This window comes from Cnephaeus nilssonii, assembly GCF_951640355.1.
Source record: "Cnephaeus nilssonii genome assembly, chromosome: 19".
NCBI classification, from domain to species: Eukaryota; Metazoa; Chordata; class Mammalia; order Chiroptera; family Vespertilionidae; genus Cnephaeus; species Cnephaeus nilssonii.
In genome coordinates, this window is record NC_137090.1 from 19,107,501 (window position 1) to 19,133,541 (window position 26,041).

The window sequence follows — 26,041 nt, forward strand, 5'->3', positions numbered from 1 at the left end:
CTCACAGCACCATACACCTTTAGTCATAGTCTATAATTATACATTAGTCACAGCATGACACGTAGATGTCTGTCTTCCCACAGATCTATAAGGACAATAGTGACAGGACCTATGTCCTTTTTATTCTCATGTAGCTGGCACACAGATACTTTGGCAATTATTTCTTGAATGAATAAATGAATGATTAAAAATGCAGTCTGACAGGGAGATAACAAGATAATGTGATAAGCATTATAATGGAGACTAGAGGCCCAGTGCACTAAATTTGTGCACGGAGGGCTGGGGGTGTCCCTCAGCCCAGCCTGCACCCTCTCCAATCTGGGACCCCTCCAATCCAGGACTGCTGGCTCCCAACTGCTTGCCTGCCTGCCTTCCTGATTGCCCCAAACCGCTTCTGCCTGCCATCCTGATGACCCCCTAACCACTCCCCTGCCAGCCTGACTGATGCCTAACTGCTCCCCTGCCAGTCTGTTTGCCCCTAACTACCCTCTCCTGCAGGCCTGGTCACCCTTAACCGCCGTCCCCTGTAGGCCTGGTCACCCCTAACTGCCATCCCCTGAAGGCCTTGTCTCCCCCAACTGCTCTCCACTGCAGGACTGGGTCCCCCCCAACTGCCCTTCCCTGCAGGCCTGGTCACCCCCAACTTCCCTCCTCTGCCAGCCTGGTCACCCCTAACTGCCCTCCCCTGCAGGCTTGATCGCCCCCAACTGCCCTCCTTTGCAGGCCTGGTCCCTCCCAACTGCTCTCCCCTGCTGGCCATCTTGTGGTGGCCATCTTGTGTCCACATGGGGGCAGGATTTTTGGCCACATGGGGGCAGCCATCTTGTGTGTTGGAGTGATCGTCAATCTGCATATTACTCTTTTATTAGATAGGATAGAAGCCTAGTGCATGGGTGGGGGCCAGCTGGTTTGCCCTGAAGGGTGTCCCGGATCAGGGTGGGGGTTCCCTTGGGGTGTGGGGCAGCCTGGGTGAGGGGCCTGTGGTGGTTTGCAGGCCGGCCACGCCCCCCGGTGACCCAAGTGGAGGCCCTGGTATCTGGGACTTATTTATCTTCTACAATTGAAACTTTGTAGCCTGGAGTGGAGCCAAGCCTCCTGCTTGCTCCATGGCGGCAGCCATTTCTGTTGGGATTTATGTATCTTCTATAATTGAAACTTTGTAGCCTTAAGCGGAGGCCTGGGCCGGCCAGAGTGTACAGAAAGCTTGGCTTCCTCCATCGCCCAGGGCAACCCTAGCCTCCTGCTTTTTCCAGCTCCATGGCTGCCGCCATTTTGTTTGGATTTATGTATCTTCTATCATTGAAACTTTGTAGCCTTGAGTGGAGGCCTAGGCCGGCAAGGGCAGGCGGAAAGCTTGGCTTCCTCATTGCCAGGGAAACCCAAGCCTCCCTCCTGCTCTCTGTGGTCGCAGCCATCTTGGTTGGGTTTATTTGCATATTTGCTCCTGATTGGTTGGTGGGCATGGCTGGTGGGTGTAGCAGAGGTATGGTCAATTTGCATATTACTATTTTATTAGATAGGATGGGTATAAATGGTCAACATTTTCAGCAGCTTCCCACTGCCTACCAAAGCCTCAAGCGCAGTCAAGAAAGAGGTCCAGGCATCTTTTCTCACTCTATTTTTCCTCCAAATACATCAGCCAATCTAAAGGATAAGTAAGAGTTCCATAGGCAAATGGTTGAAAAGCCCTCTCCCCTCATCTTTGCCTATGGAAATCTTCCATAATCTCTAGAGATCAGCTCAAACAGCTCCTCGCCAGAATGCATTTCCCAGGTCATCCCAGTTAGAAATAATCTCTGCCACTTCTCAGCTTTATAGAAAGACTGGCAGGCTCTGTCCACTACTCTCGTCATATCTACCACTCCAAACCACCTGGGTTCTTGGATCTCACCACCTTCTGTTGTGATTGTGCCTGGCAGGTGGTCTTTCTTGTGGTTGGAATATGTCTCTACTTTAAACTCAGTAAATCTTCCTTTGTGTGTCAGCTCTGATGTTCCCTCTTCTGTGAAAGCTGTTCTCCAAAGTCATAGGCAGAGTTGGTTATTGCCTGCCTCCTCTGTGCTCCCACAACATCCTTAGCCTTCACTGTAGCATTCATCCCAGTCCAATGGCTGATACATAATGCTTACTGAATGAAGGAACCCAGGATCCTATCTGTGTGGGGAGGCTGTATTGCCCACTCTCTAGATAAACAGGAATTACTTTATAGAAATCTTATTTCTCAGCATTCTCATACAAGGAATTTCTTATATGACTCCCTACAACAATGGCCCAGCATTTAGCTCTTGCTTCCACATACAAATCACAGGCACTTGCCTAGGAAAAGAAGGCCTCGTCACTGCCCCAAGTCAATTCTCACTGCTTATTCCACAAATGAACAATGCTGCCCTCCCAGCCTCTCAATCTCCAGGGCCAGAGATGCTCTGGACAGTCTCTTTGCTGGGGTCCTGGCTCTCTCTCCTCAACCAGCTTATTGGAAACACAGCTGCCAATTATCAATAATTTTAGAGAAATATGAAACTTATACACAGACTTTCAGCTTGGCAACACTTACTACCAGTGCTTGTTTGAGTTCAAGAAATTACCCAGTGAGTCGAAGTCAATGCCTCAGCAACATATTCTTCTTGCTACTCCCTCAGGAGGCTTATCACTCACAGACAAGCTTAGCAACAAGACCAATGCTCAGACCTCCCCAAGCTCAGCTCAAGATCTTCAGAGAGCAGTTTAGTTTGATGCAATTCTCCCTGTATGAATAGAACTTGGTTTCATAGTGGCAGCAGGGGTCTCAGCAACGTTAGGAGAGCACGCTCAACACAAATGTTTGATAAGGCCAGATTTCCCCCTTGATACAAATTCCCAGAATTCAAGAAATGGCCCTTTTCCTCAGATTCTAGGAAATAGGATCCAGAGCAATATGGGGTTACCTGGTATAATGCACAGATATGATTTAGATTTCTTTCCTGGGGAGACCTGGCAGCAGCTACACAGCTTTCTTCCTAATTAGTCAATTGTATATACAATGTCAACAGCCTCTTGTCCTTCTAAGACAACTTAATTTGACTTTTCAAGAGTTTCATTAGTCAGCATCTACCTCTAAGCACAGGGACTCCTCAGGAATCACAGGCAAGAGGTTTGAGGTCAAACTTAGACCTGATTCTGAACTCCACAAGTCCACAATCCTTTGGGGAAAGAATGGTCAAAAATGAAGGTAGAATGCTGCTGGAGGGCTTCACAAAGATGTCTGAGGAGATCACTTTTTCAGAGATATTTAAAAGGAATTTGATTACGCCATCACATCATTACAATGTAAGTTTCCTGAGGATCACAATACCATCCCAGTCATATTTTTTTATTCCTTTTTCCCAAATAAAGGCATAGAGGATTATTCTGCACAGAGTCGCAGTCAATAATGTTTGCTGATTGTTTTTAATTAATAATTTTAAAAAATATGGGCAGATTAATTAGATGAGAGAAAAAAAGGGGTGAAATACTCACTGACAGAGAGGTGCCTGCTTCTGGACTCGGGGGGCTGGTAGACAGTATTTATATCTCCTGCAGACTGGGAAGCTTTGATCCGCACCTGCCTGGACACCCCGGAGTGGGGAGAGGAACTTGTCTGCAAGATAAGAAGAAAAAGACTGAGATATCTTTAAGCAGGTGGGCTGAGAAAAACCCCATAACCCTTACCTAGAATCCACATATTTTCAGCCGCCTTCATGCTTTCAATACATGAGCTACAGCTACCCAGCTTTCCTCCAAATTTCATTCCTCAGTCTGTCTTGGAAAATCACTATTTGCTCTATGTAGTTTTATGGCTTCACTGACATATGAGCACTGAGACCCAGTGCCCCAATTTAATAGGCAATGACCCAGACACGGAGGAATAACAGGCATTCCTCTATTAATCTGCCAAACAGAAAAAAGTTGTAAATACTCTCTCATAAAATTCTCCAGCGAGCTTGGGAAGAATAGCAGGAAAAGCAGGAAATTATTTCAGCAGTGAGACCACCTGCCGAGTGGGGGTCAGAATACAGAATGATGGCAACCTCCCTGCCCAACAAAATTCTGGTTGATAAATATGTATTTTTAAAAGTAACTTGAGGGGGGTAGGTAGGGGCTGGGAGGAGGGAGGGAAGGGGGATGGGCGATATCTGTAATACTATCAACAATAAAAATATATTTAAAAAAAAAGAATATTTGAGGTTAGGATTGTTGCAATAGGAATCTTTAAAAAAGTAACTTGATATGCTATTTCTTCCCATAATCACTCCCTGAAAATTAAGGTAAGATTTCAGTTGCTTCATATTACTGGAGTTTACATATAAACCATCTCAGAATTGTGTTCATTTGGGAAAGGCTATTTCTATTCTGCCAGAGGTCAAGGACCTCAAAACAGGATCAGCAGCATTACCACACTGACCCCCAACTTTTGCACTGACCCAGCCAAGCCCTAGAGAGAAAACAAAACAATAAAAGGGGATCCTTGCATTGAGAAAGCTTAAAACTGAAGTTTGGTGGTGAGCAAGTGAAGTCAGGATGTGCTTACAAATATACAGAGGACTACTGAGAATGGAAATGGGAGCTTGGGATTTATAGTGGCAGCAGGGGTCTCAGCAACATTAAGGCCAGATTTCCCCCTTGATACAAATTCCCAGAATTCAAAAAATAGCCCTTTTCTTCAGGGCCATTTATTTGGGTCAATAATTTGGGTCAAAGTTTCTACTTACATCTCTGTCTTTTACCTCCCAGAAGAAAAAAAAAAATCTGACCTAAACAAACTATATCCTGTCCTCCAGGAAAAAGGCTTCCCGTTCTCAGGGGTGAGTTCAGCTGCCAAGCAGCCTCCTCTAGTCCCCCCACGCCAGACTTTTCACATGCAGGTTGTCTTGACAAACTGTATTGCTCTAATGGGAAGTCAGAACCAAGGGGAAGTGCATGTTCTTGCTGAAGCCTCCAATGTGCAATAGCTCTCTGCTGAGAGTCAGAAAGGAAAAAGTCAAAGCCACATACTGAGGCAGCAGGCCAGTGAAGGGCAAGCGAAGGCCACAGCCCTGCAATCAGAAGAGCTGCATGATGAGCACCCCAAGGACACCTGCTTGGACACAGGGCCTTACACATAGTAGGAAGTCAATAAATCTTGGAAACATGAAATAGAAATGTATCAAAGAACATATATTCTAAACTCTCAATTTTAAAATCTGAAAGTTGAGATAGGAAAGTAGGTTCAATAGCCAGCATAAGTATAGATTTGTAAAAAGAAAAAAAAAAAGAGGCTGAAGTTGTGGCAATAGGTTGGAAAGCAGATGAAGGGAAATTAATAAAGGTTTCAAAGCAAGGCTCTCACACTTTAATGTGTACACAGATCACCTGGGACCTTGTTAAAAAGTAGATTCTGATACAGTAGGTCTGGGTGAGGTTGAGAATCTGCATTTCTAACAAGCTTCCAGGTGATATTGCTGGCACATGGTCCATACTTTGAGCAGCAATGTCTTAGAAGGTGAGTCATGCTTCAATTTAAAGCAACAGTTCTCAACCCTAGCCACCCATCAGAACTGCCCATGAGGCTTTTGACACTTCAGACCAACTGAGGATGGGGCTCAAAGATCGGCATTTTTCAAATCTTCCCAAGTGTTTGTAATAGTCAAGTTTGGAAACCCCAATTTAAGGAGATAAAAGAGAATGGTGTAGCAAACAAAAATGAGGTTGATGCGAGGATTCAGGGAACCCTGAATAAAACTTAGAAGTGGGAAAGAGGAAGGAGGAAGGTGGGACTAGGAAAATAAATGGGGACTGTAATAGAGTGAAAAGAGAGTCAACAGGTGTGAAGGGCGTAGCTAGCAGAACATTTTAAAGATAGCAAACAGAATGTGGCATTTGACCATTCAATGAAAACTTCACTGAAGGATTCTGTGGGTAGCAGTTTGTGTGGCTGACACAAACAACATGCAACATTACCAGGGAACCACGTACATAAAGATTGCAGTGAGTGGAAGCTAGAAGATTAGCAGACAAAGTGGTTATAAAAGTTAACCTACAATCTTGATAAAAGATTTGGTGGCATCAAACAAAAGGAATAAGTGGATTCAATTCTGCAGTGGGAGGAAAGCGTGTGTGTGTGTGCACTTCCTTTAGTTAGATTCATGGGAACACGAGCTGAGAAACAGCACCCTGGATCTCACCAGTGCTCTGCTTCAATGGTGGCACCAAAAGACATTTGCATGAATATAGTGATGATAGGTGTAGAAGCATCTAGGTGGGTTATTTAATAAATTTATAGCTTTAACATTAATTTATTAAAAACCTTTAAAAATGTTTTGAAGCTGTGAAACTTGAATAATGGATGCCATGTTTACAACCCTTATATAAATTATTTTCTCTTTTTGTTATATACCACCAATATTCAAGGAGCTAATCCATATTGAGATTAGGTGAATAAACCTGTTTTCATTACTTCTACTCTTCAATGCTTTGCAGACTTTGATTATATATATGCTTTTGTATGCAGATACAAAAGAATGCTAAGCTTAAAACCTGGGTCTAGAAAGTTTTAAGAAGATCAAGAGCAGAAAGATAAATTAAGAGTTAGATGCACACATGTTTAGAAAAGTCTTTATTTATTTTAATTCTCACCGAGGAAATGTTTTTCTGTTTTTGTTTTAAAGAGAGAGAAACATTGATATGAGAGTGAAGCATCACTGACAGTTAGAGAAGCACTGTTCTAGAGGTGGGATTCCTGAGCACATAGCAATTTTGAATCATACTTCTGTTTATTAAGAAGCTTGAAGTCTACTTGAGGAAATTCCCAAGGAAAGATATAATCACCACCATTATCACTCACTGTTAGTCTTAAATGCACATCTTTATAAATGCAAAAAATAATAGCATCCAAGGAGGCATGGATCAGACTGTCAGGCCTCAGGGGGAGGGTAGGGAAGGATGGGGGTAAAGGGGGAGATCAACCAAAGGACTTGCGTGCAGGCATATGAGCCTAACCAGCGGTTAAGGACAACAGGGGGGTGGGGGCATGTGTGGGGAGGGGTGTGGGATGGGAATGGGGGGACGAGGACAAATATGTGATACCTTAATCAATAAAGAAATTAAAAAAAAATAATAGCAGCTTAAGTGTCCCAATCTACCTAATAAAAGAGTAACATGCTAATTGACTGTACATTCATGATACCCTCCAGCCAATCAGGAGTGAGTATGCAAATTAACCCAACAAAGCTGGCAGGTTAATTTGCATACGCAGGGGCCGAGCAGCCAGGGGCAAGGCGGGACGCTTGCATCGTCGCCATGGCGATGACATAGGCATTCCACACTACCCCAGCCACTCCGGGCCTCTGGGCAGTGTGGGAAGGTGGAAAGGCGACTCGAGGCAGAGCGAAGGCGGTGCTGGCAGTCAGGGGAAGGAAGGCCCATTCTTGCATGAATCTTTGTGCATTGGGCCTCTAGTATAGCATAAATGGTTATTTAATTAAATTATGGTATATCCAACTCAAGGGAATTATGTATCCTTATAAATTATAATTATGAAGATTGTATAATCTGTTAGGGTAAAAGTTACAAATATGCAACAACTAGAGGATAATTATTATTTTTTAATGTAATTTTCTTTTCTTTTTTTTAAAAATATATTTTATTGATTTTTTTACAGAGAGGAAGGGAGAGGGATAGAGAGTTACAAACATCGATGAGAGAGAAACATTGATCATCCGCCTCCTGCACACCCCCTACTGGGGATGTGCCCGCAACCAAGGTACATGCCCTTGACCGGAATCAAACCTGGGACCTTTCAGTCCGCAGGCTGACGCTCTATCCACTGAGCCAAACCAGTTTTGGCTAGAGGATAATTATTAAGCAACCTATAAAGCGGTGTGCAAATTACATCCAATGATTAAACTAATAGGGAATAAACAAAATGGCTTCAGTCAATATATTAACTAAATTGTAGAGGGTATATCAGGCTACATCCTTTAAAAAGGTAATGGCCATGGTCTGACAAAGAGGAAGGAAGAACTGAAGAATGGGGGAGTATAAGGAAGAATGTGGAAAGATGAGACTGGGGAATTAAAAGCAAGGGTAGTTGGGTGATAAATCCTGAGTGATAGGCTAAATGTAGATTTTATATGACAGGCAATAAGGAAAAACCGTAAAGAGCAGGTGAGAAATTTGAATAGAGAAATGAAATAATAAAGTATGTATTTTTATTTCAGAATACTTCCCAAAACATCTTTTTTAAAAAGACACACTTGGGATAGAGAAAACAAATCTTCATGCACAAGGACACGTCTGTAGTATCAGAAAATGTCTTCTTAATTCTAAGGCTCCCTAACTGCATTCTCCTGTGCCTCCACCTAATTAATAGGACCGTCCAACCCCATACGTCTCTTAAAAAATAAATGGTCGGAGGAAGACACGGTTGCAGCTGCAATGCAGCTCTGTCCCTCCCACTACTGCTCCTGCCTCACGACTGTTCACTCTCACCTAGGAACAAGTTGGTCAGGCAGCTGTGGCACAGCCATGGCTTTTAAAGGTACTGAAAAGACACCCGTGGTACCACAGGTGGTGATTACTAAATCACAATTACTCTAACCAGCCTCAATGTAAAGCCTTTGGAGAAGGTGTATGCTCATTTGATCAGAGGTGCAATAGAAAAGAATCTCAAAGTGAAAGGACCAGTTCAGGTGCCTACTAAGACTCTGAGAATCACTACAAGAAAACCTCCCTGTGAAGAGGGTTCTAAGGCTTGGGATCGCTTTCAGATGAGGATCCACAATCGACTCATTGACTTGCACAGCTCCTTTGTTCACCAGATTACTTCCATCAGTAGAGGTTGAAGTCACCATTGCAGATGCTTGAGCACCATTCCATCTAAATTCTGTCCTGGTATAGTGCACCTATGGCTCTCAGACAGCAATGTCAGCTGTCTACAGCTGGCTGTCTTCAAGCATAAGGAAAGGAAAGAGTGCCAAGAAACCATTGGGAACATGCATCTGAAGAAAACTGGTAGAAGAATCCGTGATTAGAAGCCAGACCCAGTTTACAAGCATTCTTGTGGAATGTAGTCCCCCAGAGACCCTTTAGGAAAGGAAACTGCATAAAGAATAACTCCTCACTTCTGACAGTCCCTGTTGATTGCCTGCCATTTGGTAAGGCAGCAGCTGGTAAGTTACAAGAGCCCTACAGCCCAATGGCCTTTTTTCCAATGAAGAGAAAGAAAAGTTTATTTCCTACATATGGGAAAGGCACAGTTGCGATTTATAAAGCATGACAGTCTTGAAGCCTTGGTAGCCTTTGCTTATCAGCACTCCCCACACTAATCAAATCTCTCATTAGGGTCCAAATCTAATTGAAAGGACATAAATATAGAGAAAAAAATCCTTTATTATAAAATGTTTTCTTTCCTCCCACACCACAAGTAATCCTTTATTTATTTATTTATTTATTTATTTATTTATTTATTTAAGCTAGTGTTCCAAGTAGTGTTTTAGTGTGCCTTTATATTTTATTGATTTTTTTTACAGAGAGGAAGGGAGAGGGATAGAGAGTTAGAAACATCGATGAGAGAGACATCGATCAGCTGCCTCCTGCACACCTCCCACTGGGGATGTGCCCGCAACCAAGGTACATGCCCTTGACTGGAATCGAACCTGGGACCTTTCAGTCCGCAGGCCGACGCTCTATCCACTGAGCCAAACCGGTTTTGGCCAAGTCAAGTAATCTTTAGTTGCAACTTAAACACTGACGATCTGGCTTCACAGTGAAATCAAATGCAGAAGGCTAACTGGCCACTGACACAGTGGCTATGCTTATGTTTTCACTTTAGTAGTGGCTGAGGAACACAAAATTCTGTCAAGGAAGCAAGGTGAACCCCTCAAGGACAGCAAGCTTTGTTTTCCGCTGCCAGGCTATGACAGGGGCTACTTACATGGTTTCTGTCCTGAGGCAGCAGCAATATCCTAAGGCTTTTCATGCTTGAGCTCCTATCCAAAATGTCAATTGCTTTATCAAGATCATCTTGGTTCTTCAGCAGGATGGAGAGCTGTGACACAGGACACAAAAAAAGGAAATCATATAAAAGTCTTTAGTTTGCAGAAATAAGCAAAATAAACAAAAAATAAAAATAAGTTTGGAAGAAAACAATCTCGTTGGATACTATGGGGTCTTAAAAGATCGCATTGAAACTATAGAGATATTTCCTTTTCTTTACATGTACAATTCAGTAATTTTTAGTAAATTTACAGAGTTGTGCAACCATCTCTGCAATTCAATTTTAAAACAGTTTCACTGCTCAAAAAAGATCTCTTGTGTTATTTATGGTCACCCCTCCCCAAACAGCTATAGTCCCCATATTTCTTTCCAAAGTAAGCAGTAGAATCCTGTCTGACATTAACGAAATAAGCAGAAAAGGCACAGGTGGAGGAGGGAGGCAGGAAGAGGATGAAAACTGTTACTCAAATAAGGACACAAATTTAGACCACATAGCAGGGTTGGAAAGAGTAAATTTTATGGTAGGTGAATTATTAATAAAACTATTGTTACAAATATATAAACATAAATAAAACAAAAATTTTAGTAATTAGTGTATGTATGTCATGAGCTGAAAAAGGTGGGAAATCACTGCTCTAGACATACTCTCCTTACTAGGCACAAACACATTACCTTTCAGACTAATGCAAAGCACCAGTCTAAACAGATTGCAGCCTCTAGTACCTTACTTATAGCTAGGAAAGCAGCCAACTAACTGACAATCAAAAGAATTCCTTCCTGCCCTAGCTGGTTTGGCTCAGTGGATAGAGCATCGGCCTGCGGACTAAAGGGTCTCGGGTTCGATTCCAGTCAAGGGCACATTCCTGGGTTGCGGGCTCAATCCCCAGTAGGGGGCGTGCAGGAGGCAGCTGATCAGTGATTCTCTCTCATCAATGATGTTTCTATTTCTCTCTCCCTCTCCCTTCCTCTCTGAAATCAATAAAAATATATTTTAAAAAAAGAAAAGAAAAAAAGAATTCCTTCCTGCCCTGGTCAAGTAGCTCGAGGAGGAAGAGTCAAAGAAATCGCTGAAGTACGTGCTAACTTTTGAAGCAAGCTACTATCAGGAGTTAAACTCTGAGAGAAGAATCCAGCATTTATGACTGTCAATAGAGGTTCTACCCACCAGTTTTCTCCACCTTCCCAGTTCCTCTGCTTCTAGTTAAGTCTGTGCTGGAAAGAAAAAAATCACCTCCAAAATATAAAGGAGACAATATAAGCCTTGGCTCTGATACCATACCTGATTCCACCATGGAGTATTAGAGCTACCGGCACTGAAAGAGCAAGGGAAATGAAAATAGCTATGTAATCTCCCCATATAGTAAAAATAAAACAAAACAAACAAAAACACCCACCAGAGATACCAGTTACTGGAATTAAGAAAAAAAGCTCCAGAAAGTGAAAACATGTGATGATATTACAAGAACAAATCAGGAAATCCTCAGCTAAGCAGAGAGAAAAAAGGTAGGCAGCTGTCCCCACAGTTGTCCCCATATCATCCATCTACTTTCTCACCTCATTGTTCATGTAATGTAGATCAAGAGGCTGCCCAAACACTGTTGTCACCTTGCGCTCCACATCTTCATATCTCACAGGCCGGATGAATGCTATAATTCTGAACAGGAATAGGAAGCATGGTTAATTGCATACTTTAACGTAGGATTTAGAAAGCTATGACTTCTGAGTGATTATCTTGTGTGTGTTTTTTTTTTCAATATAGGACACAATTTGCCTTTTTCTTTGTTGTTTCTTTTTCTTCTCTTACCTGTCTGTATTTTTTCACTCTTCCTCTAAGCATCTTTCAGGTTTGCTAATAGTACCCACAAGTATTTGCTTAGTCCCAACCACTGCTCTACCACTTTTGGCTTAGATATTTCTGTCAATGACAGCTCAGTATCATAGCAGGACACCTAGATTTAAGAACTATGTTCCAGCCCTAACCAGTTTGGCTCAGTGGATAGAGCATCAGCCTGCGGACTAAAGGGTCCCAGGTTCGATTCCAGTCAAGGGCATGTACCTTGGTTGAGGGCACATCCCCAGTAGGGGGTGTGTAGGAGCCAGCTGATTGATGTTTCTCTCTCATCGATGTTTCTAACTCTCTATCCCTGTCCTTTCCTCTCTGTAAAAATAAATCAATAAAATATATATTTAAAAAAAAAAAAAAAAGAACTATGTTCCAAATATTCCTGTTAGGAAGAAAACCTGGAGATTGGTGCATCAGTTCTAAAACCATGGTCTTAACTCCTAAATGACTCAACTTCAGACTTGAAAGGTTTTTTCCATTGCTCATATTTGAGATATCATAGGAATCTCAATACTGATTATCCTCGGAATCAAGATTTCCTGCCATAGAGTCACAGGAATTTCCCTTGAGTCGGTTATATGTCTGATTAGTTTATTAACCAGTGACACATGTGGGTATGTAAGTAGTGCTGATATTGATGCTCTTCTACAAATTCTCATCAGGTCAGTTCAAAGAACAATTCCTATAATGGAGGATATAGTAAGAACTCTGCGAATAAACTAGAAGCCACTGAATTGTACAGTTTGTTAAGATTATACAGGTATTAACATGATTTGTCATTAACTATCACAGCAAAATTTAAAAGTGGGAAAAGATGAAAGAAGATTGGCAAAATGTTGATAATATTGAAGCTGGGTGACAGGTCCATGGAGGTTCAGTATAATATTCTCTCTACTTTTGTGTGTGTTAATAGAGAAGACAAAAAGGATAAAGACAGATTTGACAACAAATTTAGATTTCTGATGACAAAATAAATCATCAACAAAGTTTAAGTAAATATCGCCCTAACCAGTTTGGCTCAGTAGATAAAGTGTTGGTCCACAGACTGAAGGGTCTTGGGTTTGATTCAAGGGCACATACCTCGGTTGTAGGCTCAATCCCTGACCCTGGTTGGGGCACGTGCAGGAGGCAACTAAACGATGTGTCTCTCTCACATCAACATTTCTCTCTCTCTGTCTCTCCCTCTCCCTTCCACTCTCTCTAAAAATCAATGGAAAAATATTCTCAGGTGAGGATTAACACACACACATACACACACAAAATATCAAACTTGGAGAAAATACTTGCAAAATCAATGGGGAAAAGGGCAGACAATCCAATTAAAAAAACAGGCAAAGTATATGATGAGACAATTCAAAGAAGAGTTATGAATGGCTAATAAACACATGAAAAGAAGCTTAGTGTGATGGGAAAAATGCATTATTGAAACTTCCTTCATCTCTTAGTAGGTCTAGGCTAGATGAAATCTGACTACCATGTGGTGGGGTAAAGCACTCAGCCATGGAACCTCTACAGTTCTTGCCTTCCTCCATGCTGAGAGGAAGCAGTGTGTTGTTCTTCCCCAGAGGGGGAAGAGGTATGAACCAGAAGAAGAAGCAATAAGACACAGGAAAGAGGAATCTATGCTATTGGATTTTAATGAAATCTAACCAGATAACTTCTTTAATGTTGGAAGTTATATTGCTGAATATATTAGTCTGTGTCCACCAGGAAATCCAAACATATTGTAATCCTATGTTTTTTCCCCTTAAATCATCTGTCCCAAGCAATGATACTGTTGGGTGCTATCTAGATATGGGTTACCTAGATATGAGTGTTTTTTGGAGCCTGAGAGAATGACTCCTGTAAATTCCTAATCATAAATCATACCCCCGCCCCCTTCATCAGGACCTCAGCAGCAGTTCAAAAGGGGCCAGCCTTTTTGAATAAAGTATCAGAAGACCACTCAGATGTCCCCAGCACACTATGAGAAAAGGATCGGCTCAAAGATAAATTCTCCTTCATTTGGCCTGGAGACAAGCCATTCAAAGCCCCCAAGAGCAGCCCAAAAGCCTGGTCAGGATCAGAAACCAGGACTTCCAGAGTTGGTAAGATCTAAACTGCTGCCAACTCAGTGAATAACAAGCATTTTTAGGCCAGTGTTTCAAAGAGGGATCTAACACCCATAACAATCATCTTACCAGTGTCCAGACATGAAGGTTTTCAAACGGAAGGAGATCCTAATCTACAGGCCTCCTCTTCTGCCCTCTTGGGGTTAAGAAGGAGAAAGGTCAGGAGTCTGGACCCCAACCTTCCAAAGCAAAGGGGAAATCAGCTCTCCAGAATGGATACTTGGCATAGATGAATGGGAAAAGTCACTACTTCTTTTTTTATATAAATTTTAATTCTCTAAGGGACTATTTAGATAGATACTGTCTATATTCCCTGTAAAAAGTAAAGAAAGCCCACAATAACATTCTCTACAAAATCCTAAGACATGAAATACACAAAACCAGAGCTGTCTGGCACAAAGCAGCTTGAACTTGGCTTCCTTGCACCAACTTTATAAAGTCCTCAGTTCCACACATAGTACACAAACAGTGAAATGCCATGGCTCCTGAAAACAGCTCCATAAAAAGAGAATGCAGTTTTCAAAACCTTGATACCAATGCTCTGCTGCTCAGGGCTTCAAAAGACCATTCCTGCCTGACCACCTTAAATATTTGTGGTTTCGATCTGGCAGCTTCTCTGAAACTAAACACATACATGTTCTCAGTGTAAGTCTGCTCACTGTAACTGCATACCACTTTGGGAACAGGAATTCAGGAGAGCATAACTGCATAATTAGGCTCCAACACAATTGAGCTTTTGATTTCATATCTACTGAAAACTCTGGGCTGCAAGTCTGGCCATGCCTCCAAAACCTAGTCAGGTCAGAAGTGTGAAAAGCAGCAATAATGAAGTGACAATTTAACTTCCCAGCTATTGGCAAGACACAAGAGCAGCAGCTGGGGACAGGGCTCAGAAGGCCTTCCTCCTTCCAGGCCTGGAAGAGCCCTACAACCCACATGGCAGCAGCAAGACTGTGGCTCTGCAGACCCCTCTTTGCAAAATGTTTCCACCAGGCAGGCTCTGACAACCTTGTGGGTTTGTAGATGTATCTTTTTAAGGAAGAGCAATAGTCACAAATATCCTATGGAGCTAACTTCAAAGTGGACTGAAAACTGCCAGCAGCAGAGAGGTGCCAATACTAAGAATGTCTGGAGAAACTAAGGTCCTCTGGAGGAACTTGTAAAGTAGGGGGACCTTATACTCAGTAGTATCCTCTTCACCTCTCCATATGCTGGGAGCAAAGAAAAATGGGGGATATCAATGGAAGAAAGGCAAAGAGTGGGAAACAGATATGAAAGGCACACTTATGCACATACTAGTACATACACACAGGGTCCCAAATATCCCATGACCAGAGTTATCTATGGTTTTTAGAAGTTTTTCTTTAAATAACATGAGAAATTAAGTGGAGTCATATTTTTCTTCACTAATAACATCTACCTTAACTTCCTACAAAAAAATAAAATAAAACCAAAAAACTAAATACTGACAATGGAGAAAAGGACATCAGGGTTTTGTAATATTACTTTCACTTCCCTAACAAGGTAAGATACAGAATATAGACTGAAAAACTCCCTCTTTCTATGTTCTCAAATGATCTGAACTCTTTCATATCTGCGGGACCTGGTGAAGCTTCCCATGACCTAGATCAGTGGTCAGCAAACTGCGGCTCATGAGCCACATGCAGCTCGCGAGCCGCAGTTTGCCGCTCTGTTGACTAATGAGTTTGCCGACCACTGACCTAGATATTATAAAAAACTTCCAATTCATCACCCTAGCCCCTGACATAAATAAAATTAGGGCCACTCTACCAGGGATGGGAATGGCACATCACAGGAGAATCCTAAACTCCCTCTAATGCGTGCAAGTGGTACAGTGTCAGAGTGTCTGGAAGTTATGACTCTGAGAAGGGCTGAAGTCCTAACTTCCTCCCCTCGCAAACTAGCAGATCTCACAGTAACAGAGTAAGAGCTGGAGAGTAAAACATCAGCAGTTTAAATGGCTTCCATATAGACTACAAACAAGGTTCAATTGGTAGGCCAAGCCAAGGGTGAAACTTTACCCTTTATGTCCAATCAACCCCATTATCCAGCCAGTGACCCCACAAGAATCACTCCAGGGACACAACCACTAATCAGAAAGCAGACTTACCGCCTCTCCCCATTGTGCTCAAACTTGATTCTGACGTCACTCTGCCAAAGAAATGATAAGACAAGTTAGCGGGTACTCTGGCATGTGTTACTCCCAGGTAAGCAATAGGCAGTCATTTAGCAACATCAAGCAAATATCCCTGATGTCCTTTTCCAGCGTCTCTACCCCCTGGGCATTCCCCTTTCCAATGAGTTGTAGTCTTCCAGTTCTAATCTCAGGGCAACAAAGTTCTTGGGACAAGATCCCTAGGTGGCTGCCCCAGATTAGTTGCTATGCTCTGGCATTTCATCCCTCTATATAATTTCCTGGCCAGGATACCGTTCCTTCTTGTCTTGGCTGATACAGAAAAAGAAAATCTTAGTACTGACACTTCCTAGTTATATGGCCACGAGCAAGTTATTTATCCTCTATAAATCTTGGTTTTTCCATCTGTAGCATGGGGCTAAACATATCTAATTTGCAGAGTTGCTATGAGAACTAAATAAGATAATAGAAGTAAAATGCCTTATATACAGTTGCTATGAGAACTAAATAAGATAATAGAAGTAAAATGCCTTATATACAGTAAATGCCTTATATGCCTTGTCTACTGTATATAAGGCATTTTACTTCTATTATCTTATAATAAATGGTTGCTACTGCTACTATTGATTTCTGTGATCCTCTCAAGGCTAACCCCAGGGGGATAACATGGGACCCTGGACAAATTACCTTATAACTGCCCCCAGCTTTATCCTAAATGACCATCATGGGTAGCCTATAAGCTACGGGGGAACAGGAATCACATCTATCTTGTTTCTGTACCCCGGAGATAATCAAGAGAATGATATGTAATATTTGGCCTTAATATTTGTTAAATGGATTAACTGGAGAACAAAATTGAGTGTAAATATCAGGGGGAAAAAGGAAGTAGAAGTGTTAGAATGTTAAGGAACAAATCAAGGAGTAAGAGCTATTGTGAAGGGCAAACTTGTGGGAGTTAAAAATGAAAGGAAAAGGGAAGAGATATGACAGAACAACAGGTATAGGGGGCGGGGGAAGTAAGATTATTAGGAAATCAACAAATAATATAGAGAAGAGAAAGAATTCATAATCAATGAATGAAAATCATATTGAGAAAGATACATTTATAGAATGGCATGGAAGAAAGTAGAGGCTTTCAAAGAATTTGAAGATGAGGAACACAGAGCAGACAAAAAAGGAAGAGAGTCTGAAAGGTAGAATGGATGCATAAGGACTTCCTCTTCCCAAGAGATCAGGGGCCTAGAATTCTCTTCCAGTCCACTGAAGAACCGGACCAGTAATTCTAATTTACACTATTAAAATTGTGGAGAACCCCAAAGATCTTTAGTTTATGTAAATTATATCTAATATTTGCCATATTAGAAATTAAAACTGAGAAAATTTATTTTATTCATTTTAAAATAAAAAAAACAGTACATGTTAACATAAATACATTTTTTATTTAAAAAAATAACTATGTTTTTTACAAATTTAGTGAGAGCTGGCTGGGTAGCTCGGTTGGTTAGAGCATTGTCCTGATACACCAAGGTTGCGAGTTTAATCCCCAGTCAGGACACACAACAGGCTGCAACCAAAGAATACATAAATAAGTGGAACAACAAATCGACCTGTCTGTCTGTCTCCTCCTTCCTCTCTCTCTAAAATCAATAAATAAAAAAATTTTTTAAAGGGTTTAGTGACAGAATGCAAATCTTTTCAATGCATGGCTTAATAGGAGACAGCTAAATTCTCATATTAGCTTTTGCTTTCAATATGTTGTAATATTAGATATCATGTAGCCTGTGGAAAACTTTAGATTCTTAAGAAAATGAGGCTGAAAAGGGCAAGTAACATCTTGGTATTATTATGAAAATCGTTTAGACCTCAAGGACTCCTGAAAGGGTCTTGGGAACCACCTAGAGGTCCCTAAATCACACCTTGAGAATCACTGAATTAAAATATAAGCATACCATCCTCTAACCCATTATTTTAAACTAGAGGCCAGTGCACGAAATTTGTGCACTTGGGGGGGGGCAGTGAGGAAGGGTCCCCCAGCCTGGCCTGTGCCCTCTCACAGTGCAGGAACCCCGCAATCAATTGCCCCAAAGAGGTAGGCCCTGCCCACCCATCTGGGGCTCCTTGATGGATCGCCCCAAAGAGATAGGCTGGAGCCGGGGGTCCTGCCTCCGTGCCGCGCAGAGTCGCGGGACCCCCAGGCCTGGTCACATGGAGCCACAGGACCCGCTGCCGTGCACGCCGCGTCAACCCCCCACCCACCCACGTGCACACGCAGCCCTGCCCACCCGCGCGCGCCTGCAGCCTCCTGGTGATCACTCGTTGCGTCACCGCGTGAGGGCATGATGACCACATTAATAAATAGAACTAGAAGCCCGGTGCACGAAATTCGTGCACGGCGGGGGGTTGTCCCTCAGCCCAGCCTGTACCCTCTCCAATCTGGGACTCCTGGAGGGATGTCCACAATCCAGGACTGCTGGCTCCCAACTGCTTGCCTGCCTGCCTTCCTGATTGCCCCTAATCGCTTCTGCCTGCCAGCCTGATCACCCCCTAACCACTCCGCTGCCAGCCTGGTTGATGCTTAACTGCTCCCCTGCCAGCCTGTTTGCCCCCAACTTCCCTCCTCTGCCAGCCTGGTCACCCCTAACTGCCCTCTCCTGCAGGGTTGATCACCTCCAACTGCCCTCCTCTGCCGGCCTGGTCACCCCTAACTGCCCTCTCCTGTAGGGTTGATCACCCCCACTGCCCTCCCTTGCAAGCCTGGTCCCTCTCAACTGCCCTCCCTTGCAGGCCGGGTGCCTCCCAACTGCCCTCCCCTGCTGGCCATCTTGTAGTGGCCATCTTGTGTCCACAGGGGGGCAGGATCTTTGACCACATGGGGGCAGCTATATTGTGTGTTGCAGTGATGATCAATCTGTATATTATTACTCTTTTATTAGATAAGATAGAGGCCTGGTGCACGGGTGGGGGCCAGCTGGTTTGCCCTGAAGGGTGTCCCGGATCAGGGTGGGGTTCCCTTGGGGCGTGGGGCGGCCTGAGCGAGGGGCCTGTGGTGGTTTGCAGGCTGGCCACGCCCCCTGGCAACCCAAGCAGAGGCCCTGGTATCTGGGATTTATTTTCCTTCTACAATTGAAACTTTGTAGCCTGGAGCGGAGCCAAGCCTGCTGCTCCCTCTGGGGGCGGGGGGGGGGGGGGGGCAGCCATTTCTGTGGCAGTTAATTCACCTTCTACAATTGAAACTTTGTAGCCTTAAGCGGGTGAGCCCAGCTAGGGTGCGCGGAAAGCTTTGCTTCCCCTGTTGCCACCGGCAATCCTGGCCTGCTCTCTCAAGCTCCATTCTGCCGCCATTTGTTTGAATTTGTTTACCTTCTATAATTGAAACTTTGTAGCTTGAGTGGAGGCTTAGGCCTGCAACGGCTATGGAAAGCTTGGCTTGCTCTGTTACCTGGGAAACCTTGCTCTCTGTGGCTGTAGCCATCTTGGTTTGGGTTAATTTGCATGCTCGCCCTGATTGGCTGATGGGCGTGGCTTGGCTGATGGGCGTGGCTTATGTAGCGGAGTGATGGTTAATTTGCATATTACCATTTTATTAGAGAGGATACAAGGAAACTGGGGGCGAGAGAACTTAACGGCCCTGAAAAGGTCACCTACTGAACAGGGGAGACCAAAGCTTCCCTGAGGAACAGGTCTATGATGTGACAATTCTTCCAAATACAGCCCTGATATAGCCCTCTCATCCTTAATATAACATATGGACCACTTCATCCATGAATAACATATTATGACAGTTAACATTTATTGAGCATATACTATTATACTGAGACTTGTTCTAAGCATCTATCTATATAATCCTATATAATAAAGAGCTAATGTGCTAATTAGACTGGACGGCGGAATGACCTTCTGAAACGGCCAGTGGGCAGAGGGCGGGGCCACGAGGCAGCCGGGGCTGAGCCCCTTGCACAAATTTCGTGCATTGGGCCTCTAGTCTATATAATAAAAGCCTAAGTGACCGTTATGGTAGAATGACCAAAACGACTGGTCGCTATGATGCGCACTGACCACCAGGGGGAGGGCTGCTCAGCCAGAAGCCAGGCTCACGGCTGGCGAGCACAGCAGCGGTGGTGGGAGCCTCTTCTGCCTCTGCAGCAGTGCTAAGGAGCAGTGAGCCGAGAGGTAAGGAGCAGTGAGCAAGCGGGCGGTAAGGAGGGAGGGGTCCTGGACTGCAAGAGAGCGCAGGCCAGGCTGAGGGACCCCACCCCACCCCAGTGCACAAATTTCATGCACCAGGCCTCTAGGTTACATGTATCAATTAAACTAACTCTCACAACAGGAACTATTTTTAAAAAAATATATTTTATTGTTTTTTTACAGAGAGGAAGGAAGAGGGATAGAGAGTTAGAAACATCGATGAGAGAGAAACATCAATCAGCTGCCTCCTGCACACCCCCTACTGGGGATGTGCCCGCAACTAAGGTACATGCCCTTGACCAGAATCGAACCTGGGACCCCTCAGTCCGCAGGTCGTCGCTCTATCCAATGAGCCAAACCAGGTAGGGAAACAGGTACTATTATTATCCCTATTTTATATAAGAAACTGAGTTATAATGAAATTAAATAAGTTCTTTCAAGGTCATGAATCTTGTAAAAGAAAAGCTAGGATTCAAACTGAGGAAACCCAGATCTTAACTACCATATTATGCTACAAGTTAAGCATTACGTAGGCAAAGGAGGTTCATTCACAGATGCAGGGCTTCAATGGGAGCATTGAAAGAAGGAAACCATTAAATGATCTTTTGTGATATTACTTTTTGGAACTCATGGAGGAGATGGAAAACTTCCCATATCTAGGGTAATAATGGAGTCAGAACCAGGAGACTGGCACCAATCATGCAACAAGCTATGGGAACTGGGGGACCAGTAGGGAGGATTGTGGTTAGGGTTGTGAGTAGATGGGGATGGAGGAGGTAAATGGGGAAGGCACTGTGCCCCACCAGGTCTGCATTCTAGGTGAGGGTGAAGATATGTGTATGTATAGCAGAAAGGAGGGGAGGTGCTGCTGCAAAGGAAATTATCCTGTATATTCAAGGTTTATAACAAGTGACAGCAGTTTTTTCACTGTCTTCTTTTTCTCCTTCCCCTGAAACACTAACCAGTTACCAAAGCAAGAGCTCTCCAAAGCATGGTGCCTGGCACCTGCTGCCGGGCTCTGACATGCCCTCTCTTAGCTTCCCACTATCTCTAGTTCTACAACGGGCTCTGGAGTAGTCCAAGTGCTCACCACAGCTTGCAGTCCTGTCTGTGCCTGCAGGTAAGTTACCACATCCTTTCACCTCCTCCTGCTCACAGTCCAGGATGCCTTGGTATAGTCTTTCATTATTATTTTTTATTAATAGATTCTATTTTTAGAAGTTTTAGATTTACAGAAAAATTGAACAGATAGAGTAATGAGTACCCACATACTTCCCCTCTACAGTTTCCCCTATTATTAACATGTTATATTAGTATGGAACATTTGTTTTTGTTATAACTAGTTAACCAATATTGATGATTAACTAAAGTCCATAGTTTATCCAGATGTCCTTAGGTTTATTTTTCTCTGTTGATTTTTATCTAATTTTTATAGCAATAACAAGCATGTAACAATAGCTCTCATTTTTAAACTGGGGCAATAATTAGATGCACCTATGAAGGAATACCCTCAGTCCATTGGGACTGAGGGAACCAAATATATTCATGATGGGCCATAATCTAAGCACTATTCTATTAATCAGAAATTAGTGCGTTTAGTTGAAAAGGGAATTAAACTTTTGCCTCAAACTATAGATCACTCCTTCTCAAGCTTGTGATTAGTAAGCAGTGTAAGCAAAGAAGCCTAGTGCTCTGAATCCTTTCTCTGATGTGGTGACAGCCTTTCAGAGCACACTCATGACCGACTTCCACGTACCACACTGTGTGCCAAAATCTGCCAAATTCCCAAATCAGAGTTTCACTTTTCAGGCTGACAAGAATAAGCCATGGATAAGGAAAGTTCAGATAAAGATAACTTAATTCAATTGCTTCCTGCCAAACATTCTCTTTGCCTCTCTGAGGCATTTCAAACTGGCCAAGTCCCCTTTCATGAGCTTCTCCGCCCCCCCCCCCCCCCCCCCCCCCCCCCCCCGCCTCTGTGACTCTATCCCAGCCCAGGGAACCTGCCACCACTCTAACCACTTCTGCTTCTTTGTTGGTTCCTCTTCCTCATTTCCTCTCCCACCCCTCCCCCAACACAAGACCTGTCCTGATATCTGGACTTTTGGCCTCTGGATTGATCCCTCCTCACATCTTCTCCTCAGTAGAAATAAAAAATCTCTATATTCAGCTCCAATCTCTCAAATAAAACTTCATCCAGGGAGAGGTTAATGGGGGGGAAAGGAGACATTAAAAAACACACTCATCTGTCTGCCACATATCTAAGGCAGATATGTTGTTGTTAAGAATGTAGTGCAGCCAAAATCAGTTTGGCTCAGTGGATAGAGCGTCGGCCTGCGGACTGAAGGGTCCCGGGTTCGATTCCGGTCAAGGGCACGTACATTGGTTGCGGGCACATCCCCAGTTGGGGGTGTGCAGGAGGCAGCTGTTCGATGTTTCTCTCTCATCGATGTTTCTAACTCTCTATCCCTCTCCTTTCCTCTCTGTTAAAAAATAAAAAATAAAAAATAAAAAATAATGTAGTGCTAGCCCTGGCCTGTGTAGTTTGGTTGGTTGAACGTCATCCCATGCATCAAAGGGTCGCCGATTTAATTCTCATCAGGGCACATGCCCAGGTTGTGGGCTCAATTCCCAGTAGGGTGCATGTGGGAGGCAGCTGCTCGATGTTTCTCTCAAATCAATAAAAACATTAAAAAAAAAAGAAGAAGAATAAGAATGTAGCACTAGCTTCAAACCCTGGCGCTACAACCTCTTAGCTCTGTGACCTTGAACTTGTTACTAACCTCTCTGTGACTCAGTTTTCTCATCTGTAAAGTGAGAACAGTGATAGTATCTATTTCATGGAGCTATCAAAAGAACTGGATGAAATAACTGATAAAAATATGAGAACTGATATATCATAACTGCTCAATAAATAATAATACAGGCCCAGGCTCCTTTAGCCAGAACTGATAGGGCCAAAAGTGTTTCAGAATGCACTTTAGGATTTAGAGAGGTAGTATGGTACATGTTCTATGTATTATTTGACACCTCCCCCCAGGAGGAGGGTGTCTGGGGCAGCACTCCCATGGCAGAGGTAGAATGCTCACAGGAATCTCATGTACTCCTCTACATTGCTTAGCCTCTCTTGAAGTTAGTTTTGGGCTTTGTGACTAGTTCTGATCAAGAGTTGGGAACAGAATTGAGTTTCAGACTATCTTCCCTGGCAGCCACATGTTCCAAATCAGTGGAGCCAACCTCACTCAGGGTCCCTAAGTGACTGAGGAATCCTGTCCTCCCCTTCTCTGTATTGGACATATTGTGTTAAGTCACTAAGATTTAGGGTTTATCTGTTAAACTAGTTTCTGTAAGGAAAAGTATGAATATTCACAACAAATGGAGTAAAGACTCTAAATAACCCCTATGTTCATTCAGACCAGGTGTGTTTTTTTAATCCTCACCCGAGGATATGGTTTTTTATTTTTATTGATTTTAGAGAGAGAGAAAAGGAGAGGGAGAGAGAAACATTGATGTGAGAGAGAAACATCGGTTGCCTCCCACATACAACTCCACCAGATATCAAATCTGCAATCTGGGTATGTGCCCTGACCAGGAATCGTACACAAGAACCTTCGATGCATGGGATGATGCTCCAAACAACTGAGCCACACCAGGTTTTGTTGCCAAATGAGTTTGCCACAAATTTACCAAAAAATAAAAAATTGCCTTTCAGTTTACAGTACTCTTTTGAATTGCAGAATTGCAGATAAGGGACGCTGAACCTGCAAAAACCCCATGCACATATAGATGCACAGTCTGAGTTTTTCACTGTAATATCAAACTCAACCTAGACATAGTCTGCATCAAGTACCCTCCTAAACTAGTCTCCCTTCTTAGTGTTGCTATTTCTAACCTTGGTACCACTGTTCTCTTGGCTACAGGCTCAAACCTCAGAGTTCTGCTTGACCCTTTCCTTTCTTTCCCCTCCTCACAGCCAGACAGCAAGTTCCAATTCTCCCTTCAAAGGTCTCTGGTTTAAGACTCTGTTACCTACTCTCTCCATCATCACTCATTTTGCCCCTTATTCTCTCACTCCAGGATTCCAAAAGTAACTCTGTACTTTTTGGCAACCCCCTTCAAACATAGTTTACATTCCTCTACAATTTCAATCATCTTAACCACTGCTTTCATCAGGTCCCTTCCTTATTAAAAAAGTAATCAGTGATCCCCATGACCTTATGAAATAAAGTCTAAGCTCTCAGCTATCATTCTAAGTTCTCTGGAATTTAAGTCCATCTCACATTGCTTGTTCTCAACAGGAACCCTCTCTCCAGACAGATCAATGTCCACCCTATTTCCTGAAATATGCCATATTCATTCCTTTCCCTAGGCCTTTAATCATTCTGTTTCCCAACCTGGAATGCCACTCTTCTTCCTTTCCACCTAACTAAACTTTTACAGCCTAGTTCAAGTGCCACCTCCTCCAGAAATGACTCCATAACTCCTTGGCCCAAGTTCATCTTTCACTTTCCTGGCTTCCTATAGCACTCACTACTTGTACCATATATTTAGGCATAGTCAGTCACATTTACCTAGTTTCTTTTTTTCATGAATTTCTCATTTCCCAATATGACTGCATGCTTCCCAGGATACAGCAAACATAACTTATATTTCTTTTGTGTGTCTAAGAAACTTAAATAGGCACATGTTGAACTAAATGGAGAGATGCCATAGAGGCTGAGGTAAAAGTTCCAGTACAAAAATTCATATCTTGACAGATTCAAGAGTCCCCTGCCCATTACAACCAATCTGGTGAAGGGAATAGTGAGAGATGCACCCAGGAGAACAGTGCAGGTCTCCAGGGTTACCTACATATTTGGGAACTCAGTAGGGGCAATAAGAGTAACAAACGATGACACCAAACTTATGCAGAAATGAACTTCTCAAAGTCTGAACTCAACAACTGCACATGGCTCGCAAGAATAAAATAAAAAAATCAGTGTTTATTAAACAAAGGTTTGTGAACTAATTTGTGAACTAGCTGGCAAGGAGCTCAGCTAGCCATCAGGTCTGGTACCCTCCCTCTAATTCTGTAGTGCTCTCTCTCCCAGTACTTGCTATATTCTTTTGATGCTCCCACATCTTTGGCATTAGAGTCTTTATTTTGCCAAAGATAAATAAATGAGAGGAAAAAGAAAAGGGCAATAAAAATCATTTTATTTGTATGTGACTCATGAAAGTCCTAAGAGATCAGTGGAAGACATTATTTTAAAGCAGCTTCTTACAACATAGAATAACAGGCTTGTCTATTGCTTTATGAGGATTTTTGTTTGTTATCCTCACCTGAGGACATTTTCCCCCCACTAATTTTTAGAGAGAGAATGGAAGGGAAGGGGAGAGAGAGAGAAACATTGATGTGAGAGACACATCAATTGGTTGTCTCCTGCATGCATCCAGATGGGGGCCGACAGGGGCCAGGGATCGAACCTGCAACCCAGATATGTGCCCTTGACCGGGAATCGAAATCGGTGTGTGGGCCAACTCTCTAACCAGTTGCTCTGTAGCTATGTGTGGTAGTGGCTACTACATTGGACAGCCAATGTATATTCCTTTATGTTTTATTTTTAAACTAGCCAGCCTATCTTTGCCTTGAAAGACAAAGGAGGTCCTGAAGAGCCAGGTCTATCATAGTAAAAACAAAAGGCAGTCTGTTAAATCACTGATCTTGCTGGGGTACAACTCTTAAAGTTCCCCTCTAGAACTGATAGCCAAGAGAAC

The 26,041-nt window shown here is 43.1% G+C and overlaps 1 protein-coding gene and 1 pseudogene across 3 annotated transcripts in view; one reads left to right on the forward strand and one right to left on the reverse strand.

Annotated features, from left to right (window-relative positions):
• The window catches only part of MAP3K3 (mitogen-activated protein kinase kinase kinase 3), a 63,008-nt gene that overhangs the window by 22,682 nt on the left and 14,285 nt on the right, over positions 1 to 26,041 (reverse strand). For both annotated transcript variants that reach the window (XM_079797687.1, XM_079797686.1), the window contains exons 3-6: positions 16,076 to 16,116; positions 11,545 to 11,644; positions 9,929 to 10,042; positions 3,496 to 3,616 (exon numbers count right to left, since the gene is read on the reverse strand). In XM_079797687.1, coding sequence (XP_079653813.1) covers positions 3,496 to 3,616; positions 9,929 to 10,042; positions 11,545 to 11,644; positions 16,076 to 16,116 — 376 coding nt within the window. The remainder of the gene's footprint in view (positions 1 to 3,495; positions 3,617 to 9,928; positions 10,043 to 11,544; positions 11,645 to 16,075; positions 16,117 to 26,041) is intronic.
• Positions 7,705 to 8,859, forward strand: LOC307114855 (small ribosomal subunit protein uS10-like; annotated as a pseudogene). The gene has a single exon. The product of its transcript is annotated as a small ribosomal subunit protein uS10-like (transcript).